Genomic DNA, 27,823 nt, shown 5'->3' with positions numbered 1-27,823 from the left:
AATATATGTATGTCTATAACCTATATATACACACGCATATACACGTATAGGTCTATAGCTGGATACCATTACATATGTTTGTGCATGCATAAGTGTATGTTTGAATACATGCACGGTTCGATGTTTAATAGTATAATTGTTTTGATTTTTACACATTAACTACAGGGGTGCAGGTGGCAATATCCTATTCGTGTTAATGCCTTTGGACCTTTTGAATGGGGAGATTCCCTGGAAAGGGGGTCTGTAATGAAATAACGAGACGAAATTAAACAGTTTACCTTAAATGTCACTCATGCAGGTCATCTCTCTAATGGCCACAGCCCCGGGAGCAGATGAATTTAGCACGGGTGTTGAATATGTTGTAGCCTGTGAATCGTCTTGTCACTGTCAATTTTCTGCGATAACTCTATTTTGCCAGAAAAGAAAAGTTATTCCCAATTCTGGATGCGTCTGCGGGTCTCTGGGGGATAATTGCAAAGTGCTGCCACAATTTGGAAGTTTTCATATCAAAGGGAGCTCTGGTTGCACTTGTCAATTTATGTCCTTTGTGTTTTTTTATTTTATCTTTAGGTACACGAGCTGTGTGACAATTTCTGCCATCGGTATATTAGCTGCTTAAAAGGAAAGATGCCCATTGACTTGGTTATAGATGACAGAGAAGGCGGATCAAAATCGGACAGTGAGGAAATCACCAGATCGTCGGGGAATCTGGATCAGGTATGGGCTCTGGTCTCTTATTGAAATCTGTATGCACATCATCTGCTGGGTCACTACTCCTTCCTTTTATTATTTGCATATGATTAAGGCCCTTTTAAATGAATTTCCATCGAAATGAAAAATTCTGAATAATGTGGCTATTATTGCTTCATTAAGGACTGCTCCCGGATCCGACCTGCAGAGATTAGCTTGTAAAAGCATCGCCCGTAAACTTGACCTGGTTCTTGTCGATTTTAATTTTGTCTTTTTATTTTCCTTTTTTGGTTTTAGCATAATGGACATGTTAACTAAATGTATTTTTGGACTATGAAAATGGCCTCTATTAAGAAATCTCCGAGAGAAGGGAGTTTGCATCTTAGGTAGAGGCTAGTGCCCTGCATTTTCTCCTGCACGGTTCATTAGGTGTCTTGTCAGTATTTTTCCTTAGACATGAGCGCACATTGCTTATAATGCATATAAGCACATAGATATAATGCTGTAGTATCTTTTGATATTTCTTTACCCGGACCTTGGATTAACATTTGTTTTTTAAGTAAATGGGATACATTTTTTTGTTGTGTTTATTTATTCATGTTTTAAAAAAATCAGCTGTGTTTAGAGTGGATTGTAAGCTTCTTGCTTGTAGTAGGTTGGCAGTGGATAAGGAGATTTGCTGGATTGCATGGGGAGATGAGGCAGAAATCTCGTGTTTTTATGCTGCTTAAAATCTCTAATAGGCGTTCATTGATCTGATCAAAACATTGCTGTGGTATGTACATTTATTGTTCCCTCATTTCAAGGATTCATTCCCCAGCTTTGTTTATGATGGGGGGGGGGCGGTATTTAATTAAACATAAGCTTTAAAACAAAATGAAGATTAGTATACCTGCCTCAGATGTAATGAAGCGATCAGGCTAAATAATGTAAATGATGAAAATCCATGTGGCGGAGGGGCTGCGAGAGACAACTGGCTGTAGCTCCCCGTTGATGACGTCGCCCCCAGCTTTTGTTTGATTATTATTACGAGGTGAATAGATGGCGACTATTTTATGCCCATTCATTATTGAACTGCTTCTTTCAATGAAATACTTCTTCGGAATCACCTTTATTACAGTGTTATAAAACATAATAAGACTATCTGATAATATTGCATTGAGTCTAATTGAATCGAGTAGTTAAGATTGCATTTAATACAATTATATTGAATTGTTCCTAAGTTTGAGTGTTGCCCTGTGTCGGACAGCGAGAAAAGCAACTTCAGTTACCGGGGATAGAAATAGACATTGTGAAGACCCTGGGGTACTAAGGTATATAAAGCGATTTGAGCAAATTACATGGCGCTTGGGGGCACGAATGCAATCGGATCTTTAATTGACTTTAAGATGAAGATGCATGCCCTAATTTCCCCCCAATGACATATATATTCTTGAAAAGTTTACCAGACTTCATCCTAACACTGGGAACCGACTTCATTTGTCAAATTATCCCAAGTAACTTTGCTCTATTTCAAGTTTGATGGAGGTAGCGAGTATTCAAATTGAAATACAGCACTGAATGAAACAAACAAAACAACAACAAACAATAAAACACAACAGACATGACGAGTCGAGCAAATCACAAACTTATTCGTTTATTGGGTGACATTTGTGTATGTAGTCACCGACAAGAGCTGAGATAATTGATGGCATTGTGCTTTTCTTTCTTCATATCTCGTCCTCCACATTTGTGTGCGTTGGTGCAGGGTGACATCAGTAACGACTGTGTCGTGTGTGCGTTATCTTGATCCATATGTATTTTTAATATATGCCCTCGGGCATAAAGTTGAATTGGACTGGGAAAAAAAGTCCTTTGTGCAAATTCTCAACAATGTTAACAAGAAGGAGAAGGCAGGCTTATTTATTCATAAACCAATTTATTCAAGCACGGGGACTGCAGCATAAAAAAGCAGGCGAAGAAATACTGTGGATTGTAATGGATTTTCTCAACTCCAGCCCAGTAGCCGAGCGGCATCTCCGCCTGCGCAGACGGCGGCCGAAGAAAGTGTAGGCCGCTTTTCTCATTTTGAGTTTTTATAAATGTTTTAATAAAGTCTGCAACTGTGGGAGTCCCGGCTGGCGAAAGACACGGGGCTCCTCCCAATGAAAAGAGCAGAGCAGAGCTTAAAGGTGAAAAAGTCAGTCTCTCCACTCGCTTGTGAATGCGGCCCAGCCAGTTTGAAATCACGTTGTGCACTTCAGGCAGTGCTGATAAATGCAGAGCCCCTCAGGTGTTGTGTGAGCTGGAGTGACTGGCTGTCGGATTAACTCTTTCACTGTCGGCTGCTGTGGATCAGAGGAGGAAAATAATGTTGGTTAAGAGTGTAAACATCACAATTTAGCATAGCCCGTCCTTTTGGATGCAGCTAATGCAGACATACTATGTTTAGATTGAATTTGCAATGATCTCAACTGTGCTATGAGAAGGACAGATTCATGTATTATTAGTATTATCATTATTGTTGTTCTGATGATGATGATCTTTTCAAATGTAAAATATAAAGTAGATGTTTTTGTAGTTTGAAAGCCATAGTTAGAAAATGGATGTCCTATAAGTAAAGGTAACTTAAAGAAAGTGCTCCTACAAGGAAACAAACACCGTAATCTGCCTGATCTATATGTCCTGTTTTACGAAAGCAAATACATTTTCTGAGTCATTTCAATTAGTGTCTTTTGGGTTTGAGTTACTGTGAAGAAGTGTCATAAATTATTTCCAGTTCAGTATTGTTTCGTAACTCTAGTGAGTCACAAGATGTCCCGGGTCACAACATTTTTGTGCAGTAATTAATAGTGTATTTTGATGCTCTGAAGCCACTCTCCACACATGCAGATACTTTTGTGTTGTGTACTGCAACATTGATAATATAATCTTGCTTTGAACATCAGCAATATTTATAGCAATTTACTTGCAGTTTAATATTTTGTGTAGGCTGTTTTAAATTAACATAGTATTCTTCTTAGTGTGAGCCAGCAGAACATTACTATTATAATTATTTTGATAATTAGGTCTTATTCATAACAATTATTTCCTAAACTTTATTATTATTATTATTATTATTATTATACTGCTGAATTAAGGAGAATTCGGCACTGCTGTGAGGTTTCAACAAGTGGTACAAAGAGCTTAAGCACATGACTGCTGGCCTTTTCTGTTTATAATGAATGGGGCAGAACAAGTAGGGGTGAATTTGATCAGTCAAATCAAAAAAGAAAAAAGTAATTTCCTTAGTTTCTTAACCAGTATATAAAACATTGTCTAGGGGGCATTTGTGGATAAAATGGTTTGAAAACTATTTGAAAATCTTGTGAACATCTTGCTATGTAATACGAGTGTGTGATTAAAAGTATGCAAATATATATTTCCCAGCCCAGGCCTTGTAAAAATAATTTCTAATGTCTGTGTATAATTGGTTAAATTATAAATGCCTGTATTTAAATAATGAATATTGTAAATTCAATGGAAATAATATTCTCAACCTTTGAATTTATTTTTTATTTTTTATTTGTTAATGTGAAATAAATGTTTTACAGAGTAGGTTCAAGATTTTAAATAACTGTCAGTGATCTCTGCTGGGTGCATGATAATTAGCAGATGCTAACTTGCAGGCAATAAAGCACAAGAGTTGTAGAGTCATTTACTCCAAAAAAGTACAGTTTGCTGTATCCAGCTGATAAATCTGCTGTGCAGACGTGCTCCATTTGGCGCTTTGATTGGCTGCAGAGTGCATAACAATCCTGTGTTCCTAAACTTCCATTTGTGTTGTTCTTCTTGAAATAATATGAAGTTTATAATCCCTCCAGTTTCCTTACCAGATCAATAATTTTGTCTGTCTACAACTAAGCATCCGATACTGAATCAGACCTTTAAGACTTAAATGGTCCAAATATATCCATTCATTGCTCAAGTAGGTGTTCTGTGTTATTTGCGCTATGTTTCAAACTCTTCAAATAGTTTATCAATAATAAACGCACTGTACCTTAAATGTCAATTAAAGTAACAATGCGGCATTTCAAAGTAATTTCCAAACCCAATACCTCAGTAGACAGTGATGTTAACAATAAGGTAATTAACTAAAACATGTAATTATCTTTTAATGCATTTGCAGGTTACCTTACCAGATTTAAAACTATAAAAATGCTGCAGGGTTTCTTTCCATGTCCTTTCATTTCCTTCCCGTTCTTTTCTTTTCTATTCTTTTTTTTGTGTACACAAAAGACAGAGAAATCCAGTTGGATATGCTACTTTTGATATCAACAGTTATTAGGTTATTTCTGCCCAGCTGTTGTGAGTGGGGGTAAAATATGCTTTTCACAGATCCTTTGCTTCTTGTGCAATACAGACTATTATCACATCTTCTCAATTCAAAGGACCCAGTTTTCAGGCTGGGTGTTAGCAAGTGTGCTTAATGAACAGTCAGTGAGTGGGGCTGCGTATCAGGGTTTTGATCCTTATCTTATCTACTTGTAGAAAGCACAAATAAACAAGTGTTTACAATAGAATGTGAGGTAAGATTTATCATAGTATCCCTGGTTAAGTTAGTTGTAACTCCAGGTTTAAGCGTCTGTATTAGAGACTAGTATTTCAGTAGCCACACTGCATAATGAAACGATAAGCTGAGGAGAGTTCTTCATATTTCAAAACAACATCACTTAATAACGTTAGAATGTCACAGAGATACATACACATACACACATATGCATGCATTCATGCATACAGACACACACTTTTGTTTGTTTGTTTATTTATTTATTTATTTATTTATATCTCAGATATTTTTAAAAAGAGTATTGCATGACCGCCTGTTACATTTTTTATTATAAATGAATTGGCAACCCAACATTTCTTGCATGAGTGCCTGTATAATATGGGGATGGCTGTGAGAAAAAGGGAGCCCAGCATCTAAGACCCAACACAATGAAAATGCAATGAATTGGAATGCCTCACAGATCATAGCAGAATCAGAATTTCCAGCAAGGAAAATCTTTTCATGGTGAATTAAGTGGTGGAGGAAGAAAATGGTAATGAAAAAAAAAGGTAGGCACAGATCACAAACACTGCTCTCTCAGCTCCGCGCTGGAGATTTAAGAACCTTAGCTAAAGCTATGCAGAATAGAATGTGGAAAATTGAATTTACTAAACAATTAAGCATTGAATTAATCTACATCCTGCACTGTAGAAAAAAAAAGTGGGGGGAGGGGAAGGAGAAAAAGGCTGAATAAATCCAAGGGAGCTCATTAAGGGATAGTGAATATATCAAGTATGCTGTTGTGTGCAGCAGGACAGTTCCCCTTGCACCACCACACAATTCTTCAGTTCACAACACCCGAAGTGTTGCTGGAGTCTCCCAGCTAGCATAGTCATGACATATTTTATTCATTTATTTATGTATTAATTTTATTGCTGGTCCACTGGAATTTTAATTTCATTTTTGTATCATATTATCTTTGTGTTTTCTATTAATTACAAGTTAGATCACCAATCGACGGGAGTGGTGAGGGGCATTATAAATAGAGTGAGTGTACCCTGGAGATGTCACTACAAGGATCTGAAGCATCCCGGAGCTCCCATGGGTCCCTGCAACCTCCCACATGCCTTGCTGGTCTTTTGTTCAATTACAGTTAATGCAATAGTTTGCCATTTTCTCCTTCTAATTATATTTTCAAGTGGGATTTGTAGCACATAGAAAAACATCCTTTTACATGTTGAGGCACCAGGGCTTTGTGCCTGGCATTCACTGTCCCTAGGGTGCTGTACCATTCTTTTTCACAAAGCTCTGAATAAACAAGTCCCCCCTTTTTTAAAAAAGGTCTAGTTGTAGAAACTGGCAATTTCTGCTTTAACCGTTTGCATTCTGAGCATGTGTTCTAGATTACCTCTTACAACATTCTTTTGGTATGCTGCATAATGCACTATTTTTTTTTAAAGAGGCTTTTTAGCTAATGCATTTTCAGTGGCTGGCATGAAAATCTGAATATACTAAGAAGTGGTGGCCAAAGTATTTCTTCTTCTTCTTCTTCTTCTTCTTCTTCTTCTTCGTGAAGATATTTTTGAAAGGTTGCAGGCAATTCAGTATAAGTTACTCATATCCTACATGTTATAAAACATGTTATTTATTTTTATTTTGGGATTGTTACTGTATATATGTCTATTTATGTACATCTATATCTATCTATCTCTATCTCTCTCTCATATATATATATATATATATATAATTGTAAGTTAATTGATAGTCTGTGGGATAAATCTTTTATCTGCATACTATATTTATCGGAGGGAAGATGCCAAGACTGCCGATCCTATATTTTTATTTCCAGCTATTTTTCTGCTATATAAATGTTACTTTCCAACGCACCCAGTGATAAGAAGCAACATCTGTTTTCTGTTCAATAGTACAAGAAGGCGCTGCATGGGGCTGAGTGTGCGCAGGCCATGTGAGCCCATTGTTATCCCCGGTCCTCTTTATTCCAATGTCTGGTCCATTTGCCACATACCATCCGGCAAACAGCTGACACATTCTGGCCATTATGGACCTAAGCTTAATTGTGAATGAGGATTTTTTTTTTTTTTTTTTGTGAAAGCTCATTCTTATTTGCTTTCCATTATGATTAAGAGGCCTATATAAACTGCAGCCTAACGCCGCCTCCTCTCATCTCACATCACGCTCCCAGAGAGCAGCACCGTTGAGCTGCAAGGTTTCGTGATACTAAACACATAGTTAGAATCAAACAACTTCACTTTTTTATTGCACAAGTTAAATTTTTGCCTGCTGACAATGGCTTGCTTTTCTCTGGTAATAACGTGGCGTTTCTGTTTTCCCTCTGCCTCTCCCCCTCTCTCTCTCTCTCCCCCCTCCTCTCTCTCTCCCTCTGTTATAACGAAAGGATATTTTTTTTCGACCATTGCATTTTAAGTATGAGAAATAAGTAAGGAGCTATGAGACTTGGTTTCTGTTTAAAATGATTGAAATATATTTAATGGTTTATTGAAATAAGTACAAGTTTAAAACAAATCATTTCTTGTGGAGTTTTTTGGTGACGTAGTAAGTAATGATTTACTGTATGCATGCACTGTATGAATGTATTTATTGACGCATTTACTTAATAACATATTTACTAATTTACTTATTTTCTAATTTACTTACTAAACTTTTTGGAGCAGCACATTTTAATTTCTGATTCTTTCCAGTAAAGCCATGCTGGGCTGGGAATTGGGGGATTTTGAAGTAGGCTGCTTCTCGTACCTTGGATGCATATGCTCCCTCAAATGTTTTACAGGGAAGCTGAGGAGTGTTTCATTGCAAACGGTTGTGGTTGTTCTGTGGCACTGTGCCTTTTAAATTGCCAAGATAGTCCCTGTCTCCAGTCTGTTGTCTGATCGCTAATTTTGTCCCTGCAGACTTCATGGAACAGAGATCACGATGACACAGCATCAACACGCTCAGGTGGGACCCCCGGCCCCTCCAGTGGGGGACACACATCACACAGCGGGGACAACAGCAGTGAACAAGGTAAGAACACGAGAGGGTTTTTTTTGGACATTTGTTTATTAAATTGAAGAAAGTTACCTTGTATTTCTAAATTGGGGCCAATGGTTTCTACTCCCCAAACAAAGCAGAAACAGGATAGGCTATAGAGCTGTATAAATCAGTTGGGATACAATATCATTAAAAAGACCATTTCTCCCCTAAGAGTTTGGTTCCCTGTGACTATCTTCCTCAAAGGTTTCCTCAAACAACAAACTGTTTGACTTTCCCAAACTGAATACTTATTTGCAGTTTTATTCTTGTTCTTTAATTTATTATTACAGTGAATTAAGAAAAGGGATTCTCCATTAAAATATTCAGCTCTGTAGATCTGGATATTTCACAAACAAATATATAACATACGTGTGTCCCTGAGTGAAAAGATTGGCTAATCTCAGCCATTTGGTTAAAAAGGGTTTTGTCGGTTAGTTAGTAATTGGTCAGTGTCTGGTATCTTGATTTCTTGACTTGGATTCTTATTTTGGAGAAATTACACTCAGTATAAATCTGCACCAATGATTTTGTCTCCTCGTTCCTGTACTGCATGTACCATTTTAGAACATCTTGAATTTGCTTTATGGATATATTTAGAAAAAGGGGAGAAATATGTAAATAAAAGCATTATTTGTATCAGCTGTTAACAGCACTGATTTGGTCTGTATTTATCAATAGGCACAATGTTTTCTGTCTCTAGCGAGGAGTTCAAACAAACTGTAGGCAAAAAGCAACTTCATTTATTATTGAAGGGAATCTCAAGGCAGTTGTTTCAGGCCTCCACAGCCAGCAGGCAGAGCAGGATGAGGGGAAAAAGGACCACATTATGTTCCAGATGACTGAGCAACGATTTATATACCAGCTCTCCTTTTTACATGAAGAAGGAACGTAATAACAGCACAGAGCCAGGCATTTTGAAACAGTCAGATGCCTGATGACTAATGGGATAGGCGGGCAGGAGCTCTCTGATTGGATGTCTTAATGAGCACATTTTGTGCAGAGTTTGGGCTGCAGTTCCCTTTGACCTTTGCTCTTTATTGACCAAACTGACACTTCATTTTTCACATACTTCCAATTATAGCCTAGCTTTAATGTTGCCCCTGCCACCCCCCTATTTCTGATTGTGTTTGTTGTCTAAGACATGCTGTAAGTAGATAAAACATGAAAACATATAATAATGTTTGTGTGTATGTATATAAGTATACATATATAGGTAGTATATATAGTATACATATACATGTATATATATATATATATATATATATATATAGTATAAATAGTATACATACAGTATGTGTTGCTATTTGTGTATATTGCATATATACTGAATGGCTGAAAAACATTTTCTCTGTCCTACGGTTTAATTGATATAGGGTGTAATCAAGTAATTATTATGAAGTGATAATTTACAATTCTTTTTTTTATTTTTAGCTAATTCAGCGATCCATTCTTTGTTTTATTTTCATCCTTTAACATCTTACTGCACTTTCTGTCTCCCTTCACTAGAGAAAGATAGCTTTTCTGCTGACCTTTATCATTTCTCCTTGTCTTCCACTTGCTTTCACTCCTGATGCTATTGCGAGTTTCTCCAGTGTCTGCAGTCCGCCTGGCCATGCACACCTAATAAATATCATTGTCTCCTGGTTTGCAGCAAACAATTGGAGTCTGTAGAGAAATGTATAACGCACAAAGGGGTTGTAATGGCCACAGGAATGTCTTTTAAGCAGTGTATCTAAACAGTAGAAACCGGTAGAAAAGGATTAAGGTTAATATATATATATATATATATATATATATATATGTTATGTTCTGGCCCTGTGCAAGTCCCTAAAATAAAATACTTGCATTACTACAATGGAGAGATGTTTCGAGGATCTACTACATCAACGGAACGATTTATGTTTAATTAGTCCCAGTCTATTAACTGGTCTCCTTTGAATAGTTCATATATCCCTTCCCTTGTTTAACCAGTCTATTCTCAGGGGACTCCTTGTGGTATTATGTCTTGGATCGTACTTTTTGAGAGTAACGTGCTTAACAGGGCAAAAGAAAACAAATCATTATTATGACCACAGTTCTCGAGATCTTGACCATTGTGAACCATTCACTCTTAACTTTGCAGGCTGAGGAAGTGGAGATTAAAGGCTCCTTTTTGTGTAGTGCTGCTAGCTATGTACAGAATTATTTCCTGCCAGGAAAAAGCAGGTATCAAGAAAAATAGATAAATAAATAAAGGAATTCCAGAACTCTTGAGTTGCTGTTGGATCAAGAAACTGGAAAGAAAAAAAAGGAAAGGTGATGACTAAGGCAGATATGTATCACCAATTACTGTGACCACTTGTGAACTGCCTTCTCTATGCCAAGTACAACAGTGCCTGTGAGTTTTGTGTTATTGTCTGCATAAATTTACCTTTCTTTTCAAAGTCACAGACCAGGACCAGATATGCTTACAGTCTGAATTGTGAAAGAGGGGCAGAGTTTGTGCCAGCTTGTCATACTCCATAGTTCTTGCTGTGTATTAAAAAAGTGATAGTATTTGTTTATAATAATTTTTTTCCAGTAGAAATTCTACTTTTAAAATTGATCTTCATAGGAACTTATTCATTTGAAACAACAGTGTGACAAATGAAACTGGTGGTGTGTAGTAAAAAAAAAAAAAAATCTATAGTTTTTTTCTCTTCAATTTTGAAGATGCCTACCAAGGCTTTGCATAGGTGAAGACTAGTGGACAGTCAGGTGGGAGTATTGCTGTGTAAACTGTGTGCAGTACCTTTCATTTACAAGTAGTGTAGTTAGGCTCCTGTAATTCATGAACAAGGGAGGTGAAAATTAGCTGACCTGTGAGCAGCGGTTTGATCATGTTTTAACCGATTGATCAGTTTGAGTGCTGTTGTCATTAGTCAACATTGACTGATGGCAGTTTGTCACTGGCTGCGAAGGTCAGCCAGACAGTAGAAATGGCTGTGTGCCTTTGATTGACCTTTACCACTGCCATTATCACGTGATTGGCTCTGGTTCAACATGACCCTCAGTGGAGCTCAGACAGGACATCAGTCAGCATCAGGGCTACACATAAAATAAGAGACCAGCATCATTGAAGTGGTTGTACCAGTCCCTGGTTCCCTGTTTAGCTTAGTCGGAGTTTAATTGAAAATATTGCCCACCAGACTGGAAGAATTCATCCTTTCCTGACAGCTTTTAGATTATCATGTATCCCACTGATGTTTCCTGTTTTGTTTTAGTATTTTAAAATCGTGCAATTTTCTTCTCTTGAATAATTGTTTCAATCGTTTAAGGCATTTGAAAGGGGTTTGTTTATTTATGTATGTATGTATTTATTACCTGTATGATGTGTTTAAAACAGTAGCTCAGCACAGCTGCCCATTAATGTTGTACACTATAAATCAAGTCCTGTGATATACTTTTAGGAAGTGTACACTTGTCTGCTCTCTGCTTTGTGCTTACTTTCAATTAGGCGCTGGCACACAGGCAGTCCGCGCAGGATGACACTATCTGTGTTTTTGTTACTCATCTCCAGTTTGCATAGTAATTTGGTTAAATCAAAAGCATAATAGCTGATAAAAGGTATGCGGTTTTTGATATTGGCATCACTGCAACTGCGCCAGCTGGAGAGGAATTCCTGCTGTTTCTCAGTCTTTGAATAGAGAAGAAAGGCCAAGACATCATCCCAGAGTAATGGTATTAAAGCATTTGAAGAGAGTGCTTTAATATACTGTTTAGCAAAGGCAAACCTTGTTGCTTTGGGCACCTTGATGTGTGCAATGAAGGAAACACCAGCGAGAACTTTAAAGGTTAAAGGTACTAATTTCTTCAACAGCTGTTTGAGAATCTGAATAAGCGTGTGCAGGGACGGAAATGTGTCTATTCCCAGTATCTGTCATCTGTGGGTTCTGCTGGTGGGGAAAGTATTAAAACAGTTGGTGAGGATTGACAGGAGATTGCCTCTAAAAATGAATGCACTCATATCATAATTGTTACAACAGGGTTTCCTGATTACCTGGAAATTGCCTCTTTTCCTGTGATAGCCTCCAAATCACCTGTTTAACAGTCCCTATGTTTATTGCCCAATTGAATATCAGTAGCGATGCATCAAAAGATAAATGAAAATGCAAGTACTTGTTGACCTTGACTTTTTTGTTACTACAAGTTATTGCAGTTGATGGCTCTATTGCTTTATAGCTGATAAGCTTTTGTACATAAGCAGTGGTATAAAAGGGAAATTATGTTCGTTCCCATACCACAGGGGCAACTTGCCCCTGGGAACTGGACACTGTCCTGAGTCCATTGCCAAATTGGTCTGGGACTTCTTGATTTTGGTTGTGGGAAAAAAAAAAGAGAACATGGGCAAACACATCACCCCTCAATATATCAAACAGTGTTCTGCTTTCCCAGTCATTTCCTTCACTTCATTTTTATAGGCTTGATTGAGCACCTTGCCTCTCTACTGAGAACAGTCGTAAAACTTAAACGATAAACTGTCATTTTGTTTGCTCCCCTGTTTGCTTTTTGCTTATCTCTTGTTTGAGTGGCTTCTCTGATTTTGATAATTCAAATTAATGATGCATATTGGCTTCATGTAGCCTTTGTAGAAAGTTATATTGTGCACGAAATGTAGTTCTCATGTCCGTACTTGCTGGGGACGTTGGTGTTTTAACGTATAAAATGTGTGCGCCTAGCTTCTCTGAGCATGTGTAATTTGTGTAATACATTTTCCACAGCATTGTAATTTTATACAATTAAACTATAGCTTTTGACAACAATGTAACATTAAAACTACAAAAAGAAAACACACGCACATATTTAGGAATTAGTACTGTACCCAAATTCTTTCATCATTTGGATATAGTTTGAATGTTGCTCAGAGTGGTAAAAACGAATTGTTCTCTTCAACACTGACACATCTTGTGGAAAAATATTGCCAAGAATACTTTTTCAATTATGACTTTAAAATAACCTGAAACACATAAACACCTTAACAACAAGGGCCCTGTTTTTCCAGACTGAACTTAATGCATACATTAGAATATGTAATTAACAGCTGCTGTTTGCTTTATCAATTGACCAGTTTCTTGCAAAGAAAATTCTTGTGACAGTACTTTAGTACTGTAAAGGCAAGAATTAGTTTTTTATAATGTCATAGTTGTATTAAATAAAGTTGCAAACATATCTGAATGAAAGGACACTGACCAAAAGACATTCTCACTGTTCTTATTTAAGAAACACCATTCCAGAACAAACTGGTTAATAGATTATATGATGCTGTATGAAATATTATCCCTTGTTACTAGAATTAATGTATATTGTAGTTTGTTTGAAGTTAAAGATATTACCTATAAAGTTTATGCTAGCTGTGAAAAAGTATTGTCACCCATAATATTTTTAGCTTAATTGTGTTTTCTCTACTTTAATTATTACAAGAATGTCACCTATCAGAACTAATTAGTTTTACCAAAACCTCAGTAATGCATTTCATTCTTTACAATTGTCTTAGATTGAAAGGAAATACCAGCTACGAACACATTAAACACACCCTGACAGAGGCTAATCTAAGCACTAAAGGTTTATATATGTATTTTACAGAAAATCAGTATGACTCATCACTGGCATGTCACAATGTATTAAATCCTGTGATAAAGACCTGAATGAAATTTACTCAAAACCCCCGAAGAAACATAGGGGCTTGAGGAGACTCTATCAGATGCATGTTAGCCAACTTTTCAGGAAAAACCTGATAGCACCCAGAGAGATATGCTATCTGAGAGTTAGTAGCTGATAGCCAGGACAGGCGGGAAGGGGAGGGAAGGAGTGCTCAGCATCAGGGACACTGAGTGACAGTAAACAAACACAGCTTTAACCCTGCGCTCACGCTCTCTGCTTTTGTTTGTCCGCGTATCACAGACTCCTTCAGTTTATTTAAGCATCTGATAAAGAGATTAAGAAAGTCACCCTGGGCAAAGGAGTGTAGTCTTACAAAACTTCTTTGAGGATGAGACTTTATGTCAATACCACAGGCAATAGAGTGCACTGCTGTTGAAACAGTATTTTTTAAGCATACTTATATGTCAAAGAAAAGGTTCTCTGTGCTATTATTTTCTTTATTTTGGGACAAATTCCTGCATTAGTTTTAAAACACTCGCTTAATTGATTAGATTAAAAAATATAGGTACATTTTGGAATATGTAGCACCGTATTTGTGTATCATGAACTGGACAGTACAATGTATAATTCACAAAAGTTAGTCCTTTTACAGTTTCTGGGAACAGATGAATGCTAATGTGATTTTAATTGTTTCATATTAATATATATTTCAGAGTGTTTCTACCCTGACCGAGTTTGTTTCTTGTTGCAATCAATAACTTGAAATGTTTGAAAGAAGTGCGCTCGCCAGTCTCTGGGAGTTTGAGGACAGCAGGGTTTTTATTAGGAGTATCGCTCTAGTCTGAGTCAAGCTTAAAGCCACAAACAGCATTGTGCTAATTTTAGCTTCCAAAGAGGATGACGATAAATAGCCTGCTGCTGCCTCGCCATATGCTCTCCTGCCGATAATATTCAAAGTGCAGAGTATTTTCGTGGAGATTATTATTGTTTCAATGTGTGGAAATTCCCAAGACTTAGGTGGAGATCTGAACAATTAATTATTTTGAAATAAGGCAGTACACTTAGCGTTAAATCACTGAGTTGAGAAGATTTTTCTTTTTTTCCCTTTTTCTTCATGTAGGCTTTATTGACTTTCTTAGGAACCTCTTAAGTATGGGCATATAGTTAATCTCATTCATTTCTGTCCGTTTTTTTTAACATGTAAATCTGCAAAGCTGAATAAGAATGAAGCTCCCTCTCTTGAATTGAAATAATTCAATTTAGATACGTTAGAAGCTCTTTTCCAAAGACTATTATGCATGGAGCCTAACAAAGAGCTGAAGAATTTACCAGCCCTGTTTTAAAATGACATTCCAGAAAGCCTATTTCATGCAAGCAAACACAACTAAAGCTCCATATTTGGGGAATTTAGCTTCTTCTACAATTTCAACTAAAAGTGTTTGACCTTTTTATTTGTCACCAAGACCACTTCACAGGGAGGGGATTATTTGTTCCTGCAGCAGTGAGAGAGCTCTTCTGTGGCCAGTTGTCTTTGCAGAAGGAGGGACAAACCTTGGGTGGACGGGTGGAAGCTTTGCGTTAACAACTGGCGAAGAGCTTGACCTGTGTGTGACCCTGGCTAAACAAATCCCCCCAGCTGAAGCGGTTTCTTTTGACATGGATACCTGTTGAGGGCTTTTTGGGGGTTAAAAGAGTTAAAACAACTCCATATTTAGATTTACAAAACCATAACAAATTAAGCAATTGTGAGTGTGTGTGTATATATATATATATATATGTTTTTCCCATGCCAAAATCAAATGAATAATATATTATTTTTACACTCAATGAAACAAGTTGGCATCCATTAGTTAATGTTCTGAGTTTTAATCTATCTAAATGCATTTAAAAAGAATAATTTTAATACTAACAATGGGAGATGGCAGTGGTGGTAGATGTGTTTGAAGAATCATACACATTTTAAGTGGTAACCTGATCACTCCCTCTGTTAAGACGAAGAAGAAGAAGAGAAAAAAAAACATGGGCATGGTTCCACTGATGAAAAGGGTTGATAAGCCTGAAAATAAAAGAGCTGGTGACTAAAGTTGCCATATCTTCCCTGGAGCTGTCACAGCTCTTTGTTTTTGTAGGGTTTTCCACAGGAACAAATACAGTGGAGTAAATAGAAGAATAACAACACCGCTGGTCCATATCATCAGGGCACACATGGCTAGAAGTTGGTCTTGTCAGGAAACTGCGAAACGGGCCACTCTACCACTTCCATCACTTAAATGGCATCTTTATCTCTCCTCCTCATTGTTCACAGAGAACCACCACGAATCCCTCTTTCCATGTTACAGCTTCCTGTGGTCTACACTAAATAAACTGATATGACTTATTAAATACACATACTTTCATTTTAGTCTGTCAGGGAGAGCTGAAATCCTTAAATGGCTTTAATTTTAGAATACGTGAGAACAGGATGTTAAATCCCAGATATTCTATGACATTTATTCATATTTCTTTTTTTTCCTACCCTTCAGATTGCTGATGTACTAAACTTAAGTGATAATCTTGCTTGTATTGTGCTTTTACACGATTCCAAACCTAGTTATCATCTTTGACCCATTAGCTACTTTCTCAGTTCGCTGTAAACACACAATGTACTATAATATTCCTTAGGTGTCAACCTCAATTAAACAAAACCTCTGGAAATGAAGAGCGGTGTTATTGGCAGCTTAAATGCTCTTGTATAATCAACTGTACTTGAGCCGAACTGTACAGATATGCAGCTATAGGGAAAATCCTTGCATATTAAGCTTACTTATCTTTGCCTGTGTCATTTAGATAACTACCATGTGGAAAATTATCTGCCAGAAGCTAATAATAAAAGCTAGTTTGGTAAACTGGAGTGCTCTCCAAACACGGCTTGTACTATGTGTTTGCCGTTTTAATAATAATAATAATAATAATAATAATGATAATGATAATAATAATAATAATACAAAAATAAATAAACAGTTAAAAAATATCACCCCCACAATACGCCAAGTTAGACTCAGTTCTACTTTACTGTTTTTGTTATGAGGAGAAAGAAAACAAATAATACAAAACAAATCTACAGTGAGATTGTAATGCATTTTGTTTTCATTTTCAACACATGAGATGCATTTAATTTAATTTGAAATATTCAGATTTTTTTTTTTATGGTTTGTCTTTTTGGACTTTGTAATGCTTTTTGTTAATTTGTTAACCCTATATTTGTGTGGTGTGTATAAATGAAAACAATTGTATCTGTAACAAATTGAAAGTTTTAGACTTTCTAGAATTTAGCTAAACATAGAGACATTTGAATGATCAGTACATGGGATTTTATACTCCCCTACCATCTCATGTTTCTTAATTTCTCTGGGATTCTGGAATATCTCAATGCAGTGGCTACCTTCTTAATGAGCCTTTGGATTTAGTGTGGTTTGGTTAAATTACATTTCATAGAAGTTTTCAATGTTTGCTAGGGTTGCGCTTTCTTGAAAGTACGTTCTGGAACTTGCCTTTTGTAATCATTTCCAGAAGACCCATCCTCTTGCTTGTAGTTGCTTCTTCTCTAGACTTCTCTGAACCCAAGGCACTGTACACGTCCAACCTCCTTTGTATATGGCATGAATCAAATCTGGTTTTGTCCTCCTGGGTCAGTTTCATTTTGGGTAATGGCAACGCATGTTAAGTTGGAGCCTAGGCAGTGTGAACATGTCACTCCCTCTGTACCCGTGACGTCTCCAGCCCCCTTCAGAAGTGTGCTGTCATATGCCACGTCTAAATGGTTGTGGATTTGGCTCTTTGCTGCAATAACCTCAACTCAGATACGTTTCAAACGCCTTGCTGGATTGTCTATAATATATCAGGAGGGTGTCAGAAATATCTCACTCTGCTCTCCCCCTTTGCCCCACAGTTCTGTTCAAATCACTGGGCTTAAAGTGCATACGTTTGAACTGCAAGTGCCTCTCTTTTTCACGGCCTTGTATCTAAATAAAAAATAAATAAAAAAAAATCAATAGTGGCAGCATAAAAGTACTCAACATGAAAGGGTAAATTCAGGGCCTACACTTTCCATTGACCATTAGTCTCAGCGCTATGGCGGCTTATGAGAAGAATGAAAGGGGAAAAAGCTGTAGTTTAATATTGTGTTTTCCCCTTAGGCTTAAATGCATTTTTCAGTGTGTCAGAGGTGGCAGAAGTGACCCTTACACACATGCACAAAAAAGTGCTATGGAAATCTATAATGAATGTATGTAGTGTGTATGTATATATATATTTATCTTCTTTTTACAGCTATGTCAGTAATGTATAGTAATATGATTTTGTATGAAAAGTATTTTTGTAAAAACAAATATAAAAGCCCTACTATCCAGAGCAATAAAATAGGAGTGTAACAGATGATTCAGGCAACCTCTATCTGTCAATCAAAATTAATAGGACATTTATGTATGTATATATTTATTTAGTTTATTATTATTTAAAAGTGCTTGCAATAAACGGCAAAATAAACAGCAAACCTGGACATTGATTTAATTTGAGTTTAGAAATTCCTCTATAGTGTCCATTTTATTTATGCATTTCATAATGTAAATAAAGATTTTATTTGAATATGCGAATGGCAGAGTATCATTAAAAAAAATTATAATAAGGGCTTTGTTCTGGGCCGTGGTGTTTAACTTACACATAAATATTAGCAAAACATATAGAGTTTTCTTTGACAAGCCAAAATGGCAGGAAGAATGTCTAGACTTGCCATATTGTTTTGCTGACAGCGCATGTCATTAGTCTGAATGTGACTGACTGAGCAACAGAGGATGCCAAAACATGTCTTAAAAAACATGTTGGTATACAAAAATTTGTTTTCAAGAAATGGCAACCAAAATGCGTCCGGCCACGTAGGAATCCCGAATCTCCATGAGAGACTTTAAAAATGGAAGCACTTGTTGTTGGGAATTGTGCTGGAGAAATTCCTGCATGCTCTGAATTTTTGAGGGTGGGAGGGGCTTATGACCTGTGTGAAGGGAACCCCTACTGACACTGCCATTCTGACCCACTGAATGGCTTGAATACAATAAATGCTGCTTTATCTTTTTTTTTTCTTTCTTCTGTCTTTCTTCTGAAAGGAACAAGATAGCGGGGCCCTAAATGCCTGGGTTTGCTTAAATGGGCAACTCTGGGACATTTGAGCCGAGTGTGTTTGAAATCTAAGGACTTGACAGTCTGGGAGCTACCACAGGTCACCTGGCTCACTCCGTGGGGATAGACCTCAGGTCTCACATGAAATTGCCCATGGATGAAGTGTGGTATAAAATACCTTCTCCACTGGCTAGCCCCCACCATTAGACCATGGCCTATAAAATTTGGTAAAAACACTTCTTACAATGATTTGAAAGGATAAGCAGCTGTGTTTAAAGCTTTGACAGCTTGACTTATAGTTTGTGGCTTGAAAATTGAAATTCAGAGCCAGGCTTTTTGTGCCGCTTATTAGAGTTCCTTTGTCTGGTGCAGATAAACAAAATAAATAATAGAGATACATTTTAAAAAGACATTTGCAAAGAGATAGAAACCCCTTCATACTTTATGACACAGACTGTATTCACACTATACTTTATAATTTTATAAGAACACTTCAATGAATATTAGCGTTACATTAAAATTTAAACACTGTAACTGACAATCATACAAAAAAATTTCAGACATAGCTGATTTTTGCTTTATGTGTTTGAAAAACAAATAGTATAGGTTTATATAGTTTAGTGTATTTCACATATGCAATGCTTAATAAACGACTGATCTTGAGCTTCCCTTTTGAATTTGCACATGGCTGTGTGTGTGTGTGTGTGTGTGTGTGTGTGTGTATAATATATATATATATATATATATATATATATAGATATATACATATATATATATATATATATATATATATATAGATATATACATATATATATATATATATATATATATATATATATATAATTTCAATTATCCCTGATTGTCTTACAAGCAGTGTGTCTGCTTCCCTGACCTAACACGTCACTTTACTAATTTGGTAGGGAGCAGAAAAATAGCTGGCACCTTTCAATGTGATGTGCAAAAACAGAGAAACAGGTACTGCCAATTAAAGTGCCATTTTTCAAGCAATCAGATCACAACAGATTACCCTAAATTCCTTTGATAATGTCATGCAATGCCTTTAGAGAGAAGGCGAGCGGTGGCTTTCCTCCGCAGTCAGAGGAGATCTGAGAGGAGCTCAGCTGTCCTCGGTGACAAAGGGCTGGGGAGTGTTAACCTGATTTCTACATAGGGGTGTCGCGTCAGTGTGTGAGGGTAATAAAACATTCTTGTGTGTACTCTCTCCTTGGATAGCCGCAGGCCATCTCACAAAGCCCCTGGCCTCCCTAAGTCACTGGCCTGCTCTTTAATTGCCACACAGACTCCGTGACACATGGGCAGATAATATGACATTTTCAGTTCTTGTCACTAGCGAACACCACAACATCCCTTGTACTAGTTGCTAAGAAGCTGTCACAAACCATTAGCAGTTGGCCAAAGTTACCCTATGGCATTTCCTCATGGCATCAGCAAAACGAGCATAAATCACCCAGTGGAGCCTGCTGCTGTACTAATGAGGCTGTAAGCTTGTTTATGGACTAGCATCATTTTTATGATTATTTCCACCTTTTCAGCTTGCCTTCATAATTTGCCTTTATTTGGCGGCGGGAGAAGTCAGCTCCAGAAACACAGTCGCTGCTGACATTTTACAAATGTGGCTTATAGCTGCTGCCATATGCCCAGCCTGACGCTTTCCAAGTTAGCTCATTGATGTTAAAAAAGAAAGAAATTAGCCCCAGACCTCACAGAGGTGATCGGTATCAAATTGCAGTGAAAATGGAAATGCCAATAAAATTGACGGCTTGGACTTTTCCTCCAAGGTTTAAACCCGCCAGAGGTCAGCCTTAAGTAAAAATATTGGGAGAATGAGTTAAGCATTTTTTTTTTTATGTAATTAAAGAAGAGACACAACGAGAAGGCTTTGGAGTACAAACAAAATAGTTTCCTTCGGCATCGGCCGGCGTGTCTCCTAATATCCAGCATTTCCTTCTGTTTCTGCAGCTCGCGTGGGACAAGCCCCGGGTTTATTGTTTTAGGCTTTGCCGAACATGAACTGGTCTTTACACCGGATTGAAAGCATTTGCTTCCAATGAAAATCTTGTCTTAGATTACAAACCAGCAGTGTAATTTCCCTCCCAGATGGGAGCAGGGTAGCTCTATTTGCCTAAAAACAGTAGGAAGAACAAACTGTGCATTAAGCCAAGGCTGTTTTTGGCTGGAGCTAATGATGTAATAGAAACTTGTTATGGGGGGGGTGGGGGGGTAGGTCACTTCCACAGCAAGTGAGTAGGGAAGCTGGCTCTTGCTTAAAAGCTTTCTCTATTGTATCTACATAAGTCTTCACTTAAAAATCTCTGTTTCTAGGGCTGCTTCTCTCTTCCAGCAGGAGAAAACAGGAAGGGCTGTGCTGAGTGTTTTATATGGAATGTAGAAAGCCTTTCCTCTCCTAATGGTGTATATAATTCAGGTGCCCTAAAGGCATGCTTTCAGGAATTCTTTTGCCTGAGGTAATGGGAAGCAAAGGCTGTTTTAAGGCCTTGATTATTCTATTGATGCACAAAGCTGGAAAAAAGTCATCTCCACCGGATTACAGCAGATATTTCCATAAATTATCAATGAATTCTCTGCAGACAGGTGCCGGGTGTTGCCTGCTAAATGAAACTGGAGTAGTAGGGGAGCAGACAGGGTTAAAATATGGTTATCTGCCTTGGAGCGGTGAATAGCGGCGAGGTTTAGAAGTGCTTTATATTTAATCAATAAATAACTGTATCCAGTTCTTTGCCTGCTTAGTCCTTGTGTTGAAAACAGGGGAAAAAAGTGGGTTATCCCATTGAAATTTCCAATGCCGTCGACTCGTTTTCCTTGCTCATGTTTCTTTTATGAATTATTATTTTATATGGTAAATTGCTTCGTCTCCGTATGAAAAAAAAAAAAGCCCTTTCAATGCTTGGCTCTCAGAGAATTTCTCTGTCAAAGCTGTATGGGATGCTTATAATAATTGTGGTTATAAATAAAGGATGTACGTGCTCTGTATTCATTAAATGCAGAATAGGCCCTAAGTGCTGTCTCCAGTTCAAAAACACACTAAGCTTTCAACCCGTTTTTTACCAGTTTTGTTTAACTGCCCTTAATGAAACCTTATCGAGCACTGACAGGTTGCTATAAGTACCTATGCCGCTTTGTTATGAAAATGCTTGATTTCAAAGCTGCAGGTTGTGCTTCAACTCCCCCCCCCCTCCTCCTCTTTGTCATTCTGTATAGCTCCCCCACCTGAAGTGAATGCCTTGAGATGAGTTTAAATGAATATTTCCGTGGGATAATAACGACTAAACCTTGCTGTCATATTGTATTCTTCTGGCGTTTGAGCATTTTAATCAAAAAGTGTGAAATGTGACCTACGAGTCAGGGAGTAGGACCGCTCCCGAAAGTTGGCAAACAATGCCGTCTACTTCGAAGGGACACTCGTTACTCTTAAAAATCAACACCAACAAATTTGTTTGATGTTCAGAATGAAATCAGTGTATTCCATACTGTGGTTTTGGCTCAGATCCCCCCCCATCAGACCCATCCTCCCTCTGAAGGCTCTTTGATGTTTTGACAGGTGACGGTTTGGACAACAGTGTGGCATCACCCAGCACGGGAGACGACGACGACCCAGACAAGGAGAAAAAGCGCAATAAAAAACGAGGAATCTTTCCCAAAGTAGCAACAAATATCATGCGAGCGTGGTTATTCCAGCACCTGACAGTAAGTGATCCTCTATTCCCTCTCTCTTCATCCCCAGCAATGACACCTAGTAATTCCAGCGCAACATCTACAATCTCCCCATTCCTGCGGCTGCCCTGTGGTATTAATTAAAAGGCACTTCTAAGCATTATCAATCTGTTATCTAAAGTATGTCTTGCCAGACAGTGAGAGAATCATGTTCTGTTTCTGTTTCCTAGCAGAATAGGTTTGAAGCTTAACAGTTTGGCTTCTGGAGATAGAAGTTAAAGTTGAGCATCATTAATGAAGCTTTTCTCTCCTTCTCCTGACATTTGTTATTTTTTGACTTTGAGCTCAGTTTCAGGGCTTTATTAGTGTCCACCCTTTCGGTCTCAGTGGAATAAAAGCATGCAAATAGTATTTAAAAAATGGACTAAAAGATAAACATAGGCTTAATACATTATGGTCTTCTGTGCCAACTCAGTAATTGCATTGAGGATGTGGGCCAGTGACCTAGTTCTGCAAAAGTGTGGTTGTGCCACCTAGGACAGCATCATTTATTGAGATCCTGAAGTGTGTGTGGGCATGAAGGTTTAAGAGGAGTGTTTTTGTGTTTTCATTCTTAAGGCAAAGCATTACAACCAGGCCTCTGATAGGGAGCATGGCCAAGTGTTGTGGTTTAATGTTGTTCTGATTTCTTAGATTAAGTACACATCCTAATATTCAAACCCATGAATATGTATGTGTACCTTTTGTTAATTCATGTTTTTTATATGTGGAAAAATATATGCCGCTGTGCTGTGTGTGAAAAGGGGGTCATAGTAATTTTTTCCCCCCAAGGGTTCAATTTTTTTGCTAATTCAAAATTAGGATTGTGCAAACTTTACATTATGTAAGTAATAGTTTCCTTCACAGAAATAGAGGACTCCCTGGAACCTAATGGATAGCATATATATTACATTGTAAACCTTTCGGGGTGCCTTTATTTGTTTTTTTAGGATAAAGATCTTGTTTAATGTCACCCGAGAACATAAAGGGGCATTATTGGTGACTGTATAATCTACAGACTCGTAGTTGTCCAGACACTTTTTTTTTTTCTTTCAGCAAAAACTTAATCAAAGGAGCGTTTTTAAATTTTATTTCCATACATCTCTCAGTGTGTCGACGCGGTGCGAAGTGTGCACACCAGCACCTATCTCACACCTGCACTCGAGAATGGTCAGAGCCCCTTTGAAAGGGGTGTTTGAAATGGAGCTCACTTGCTAAACACACACTGCATATCTCAGGGTCTGCAGTGATGTTTGCAGGGGTGTTTGTTATTGCCTTCCCCTTGCCTAAATGTGATAAGTGATTCATGTATAAAGGCATTAATTATACAGTACTAAATTTCACAGTTGTTGATTAGTGTCTACTGTTGAGAAAAGAACTACAATTTTCCACGGCGTTCGCAGAGTACCTATTGAAGTACAGGACAGTGTGTCTCGTTGCACCAGTAGACATCAGGAGGGAAGCTGTGAATTCTGACAGGCCCACTATGCAAATGCTGTTGGCGGCCTTTTCTGTGAATTGTGAAGAAGGCAGCTCTATTGTCCAGACGCTGGGTCTAAATTCAGACCTTATGACAGAGGACTGCAGGACTGCCAGAAACAGTCATTCTGCTGGGAGGCCTGGGAGGTCAGATCTGTGCAGCCGTGCAGCTAGCTGAGCTGTGTGTAACCTGAAATTGTCTGCCTGCCAAATGGGTGACTGCAGAGAGGCAATCCTTCTATATTTGCGTCTGTGGGAAATGTGAATAAAAATTAAAATGCGTGCGACGGGGTTTGGTGAGAGTAGGAAAAGTGAGCACGTATTAAACTAATTACCTATTTTCAAATGTATGGGCTTTGCGAATGATATATCTACATTGTTTTTATTTTTAAGATTAAAAATCAGTCAGACTTGATGCCGTGATTTATTTTGCCTAATGAAATATTAAATAAGTAAAAGTGAAGATGAAATCTCAAGATTATGAAAGAATGTGAAACGATCATCAAATAAACTCTTCACTAATTTGAAGTAGTTTTGTTTTCTGTAATGTGACACCTTTCTCTGCCTGGTAAAAACAATCCTGTTGCTTCCTCAGTGAAATGAGTCTTTCACTTAAACTATCTTACAAGATATTGTGGAGACATGCCTGTTTCGATCTCAGAGTGTCCCAGTGGCAAAGCGATATTCAGAGCCTCCTCTCCATACGGCACAGACTTCCTTTGGGGAATGTAAACAGCCTGGTTGGATGTGCTCTTCCTGATACAGGAGAACGCACAGAGAAGGGTACACTATGGGAGAATGTAGGCCACAGACACCAAGGACGCTTAAAACTCGACATAATCAACACGAAATGTCAGCGCTTTAAGCAGTACCCTAACAACACAAACAACCGAGTCAACCATGCTTTTTTTTTTTTTCTTCTTCTTTCTTTCCTTTCTGATAGAAATGATTTAATCGCATAAATAACATTGAAGTGGGTGTACTGGAATACATCAAGCTCAACTAACCTGGTGGAATTAATTGTATAAATGCATTCATAAGGAAGCACTAATATAAACCACAACTGCAGTCCTTCTAATGCTCCAGATTTCAGTTGAAAAATTTATGCTTTTGTTTAGCAAAATTGTCCTCCCAAGGAAAAATTCACATTGCTCGACTTCCTCTCATAGTTTGTAAAGACTAGTCTGCCTTATAAAACGTTGCGTGTTTTATTATTATCATCATCACTATTACTGACTTACTGCGGCTGCTTGTCACAGTTGTCCTTAGCCCCAAGAAACAGAAGAAATGTGCAGCAGCTAGAGGAAGAGTCTGCATGAGAGCTGTTAAAAAGGTTATATAAAGTCCTGGAGCTTTTTACAACCAGGCTTCTGAGGAATTCAGCCCAGCAGAAAGTGTGAGTGTGCGAGGAGACGTTACCATGAAATGGAAAGTGGGTGGTTTTCTGTATTCTCTTGCTCAGTCAGTCATTTTCACATGGGGTGGGGAGAGAGGTGGGCTTTGTGCCGCCCACACGAAGGCCTGTGATGAGCCATTGTTTGGGAATCATTAGCGGATTAAGATCAAGCAGGCCTCGAATCAGGTCCCAAACCAGCCATTTCTGACACACCAGGGTATTTTGTTGTTGTGTTGTTGTTTTTCCCCTCTTCATTTGGTTCTATTAAAGTGAGATTCTATGGTTGGAGTTTAAAAAGTAATGAAAAACATCAACAACAATACTTATAATAAAATTGCATTCCATTTGTGGGAGGCAGTGTGAAGACTTAAGTGGAAGCACACACATTGTGATAAAGTTTCAGTTAAAAAAACAACAACCAAAAAAAAGCCACAGCCCAGCCATTGTAGTTATTTTTTCCCCACTTGTTTGTTCTGTTTATCTTAACAATAATGGTACAATTGTTCCAGGCATCCTGACGAGAAATGGGTATTCTGTTTTTCCTGTTTCTGTAGCATGTAATTGGAGGTTTTTCTTTCCTTTCATTCCTCCCCTTCGCAAATGGTATTTTCTTGTTTAATTTAACAAGAAATGAGTAGTAAATGAAAGCCATTGCCCGAATTCCCACTGTGACTGTGTTTTGCACTCGGCTCCCCAATGAAAAGGCAATTTGTGAAATTATGTGATAGAGTAATTAGATGAAACCCAGGCTTCAGATTGTTGCCATGCAGACGTTGTGAGGCCGTGCTGGAACAACAGATTATTACCCTGGCAAGCTGGCTCATTGCTTCTTCCTTTATTTGTAAACAGAATATTTAGCGTCTGAATGCGAAGGAGCCGCGATCACAGCTCGTAAAAGTAAACCACAGCAGAGCTTTTTGAATTTTTTACAGAGTGTTCATGTAAAAATTGAACTGGAAGGCATAATCCCTGTTAATGCAATTAGGAGCTAATTTACCACCCTTTGCACACAGATGTAACAATGCCCGGGTAGCTATTTTCCCTGGAAGCACATTAAACAAACCTCAGTGCAGCAGTTTTTGAACAGAAACAGGTGTTAAAACTTCCATAATTCATTTCTGCACTATAAACGTACCAATTTGAGGGAGAAATCACAAACATTCAAAATTGTCTCAGTAGAAGACATGGAAATAGGTATTTGCCCCCTTTGTGCACTGATGGATTTTTAATACTTACATAATTTAAGTCAAAACTAGGAGAAATCAATTGAGGTTGTAGGGCTCTGGTTGCGCCTCATAGATTTTGGGACAGAATGACAGATGTTCAGCATATGACCCTGCTGTGCATTAATGCTTGGAAAACTGTATGAATCCCCCCCCTTCTATTGTCTTTAGATTACATTTGAAATTAAGCAGAGCACATAGAACCGAATGTTTTTATTTAGTTTCATTAATATAGACCTGAAAAGTTGCCCATTCGTTTTAACTCAACATAATTGAATGTTAATCCCAAAGTCATTTCGTGTTTGTTACTTTAATTTTGATATAAACAAGAATTTTCAGTAAAAGTTGACTTTGACAGAAAAACGATATTTTTCCGCTTGGTCCTTTCAGTTAAATGCTGTTGATCACCCAATGAAAATCTGTTGACATTTCCTGAAAATCTGGAACATTTCTCGCGGGCTTGTTGTGAGTATATTTGGTTATTCACGACGGATGAAAAAACCGTCCTGAAAGCTGTCACGCCTGGACTTTGTAATGCGGTACTGAGTGATGACAGAACCTTGTCAGTTACTCCCGTCCGGTCGCATTGCTATGGTGACAATGCGCGGTGATGAAAGTTATCATTAAGGTTCGGACAGCATACTTGGCGGTTGGTGTTGCCGCGAGCCTGCTTGTTGCAGTGTATTAGAGTCGATAGCCTTTGGTGTTAGAACAGGACCAAATTCCTAATGACAAGGACACAAAAACTGCTGTGCGAGATGCGAAATTTCGGATATTTGGCGCCGTTGCTTCCAGCGCGACAGACACATACATCAGTGATCATTAGTTGTCTTTTAACAAAATGCAGAAGTGTGTCCCTCCCGGGTTTGGCGTCTGGGTTGTTAAATAATCTCGAACTGACATCAGACTTGGAAGTTTTTCCCAAGTTCCTCCGAGATGTTGTTGTCTTTGTCGCCTCAAACTTGGGCAACTTAG

At 37.9% G+C, this 27,823-nt stretch overlaps 1 protein-coding gene across 2 annotated transcripts in view; it reads left to right on the top strand.

Moving 5' to 3' along the window:
• The window catches only part of LOC136719176 (homeobox protein Meis1), a 62,291-nt gene that overhangs the window by 5,408 nt on the left and 29,060 nt on the right, over positions 1-27,823 (top strand). For both annotated transcript variants that reach the window (XM_066697028.1, XM_066697029.1), the window contains exons 6-8: positions 571-717; positions 8,128-8,239; positions 22,599-22,744. In XM_066697028.1, coding sequence (XP_066553125.1) covers positions 571-717; positions 8,128-8,239; positions 22,599-22,744 — 405 coding nt within the window. The remainder of the gene's footprint in view (positions 1-570; positions 718-8,127; positions 8,240-22,598; positions 22,745-27,823) is intronic.

The sequence above is a fragment of the Amia ocellicauda genome, chromosome 23 (genome assembly GCF_036373705.1).
Source record: "Amia ocellicauda isolate fAmiCal2 chromosome 23, fAmiCal2.hap1, whole genome shotgun sequence".
Taxonomy (NCBI): domain Eukaryota; kingdom Metazoa; phylum Chordata; class Actinopteri; order Amiiformes; family Amiidae; genus Amia; species Amia ocellicauda.
The sequence above is the reverse complement of the archived record's forward strand: the minus strand, read 5'-3'. Positions and strand labels throughout refer to the sequence as shown.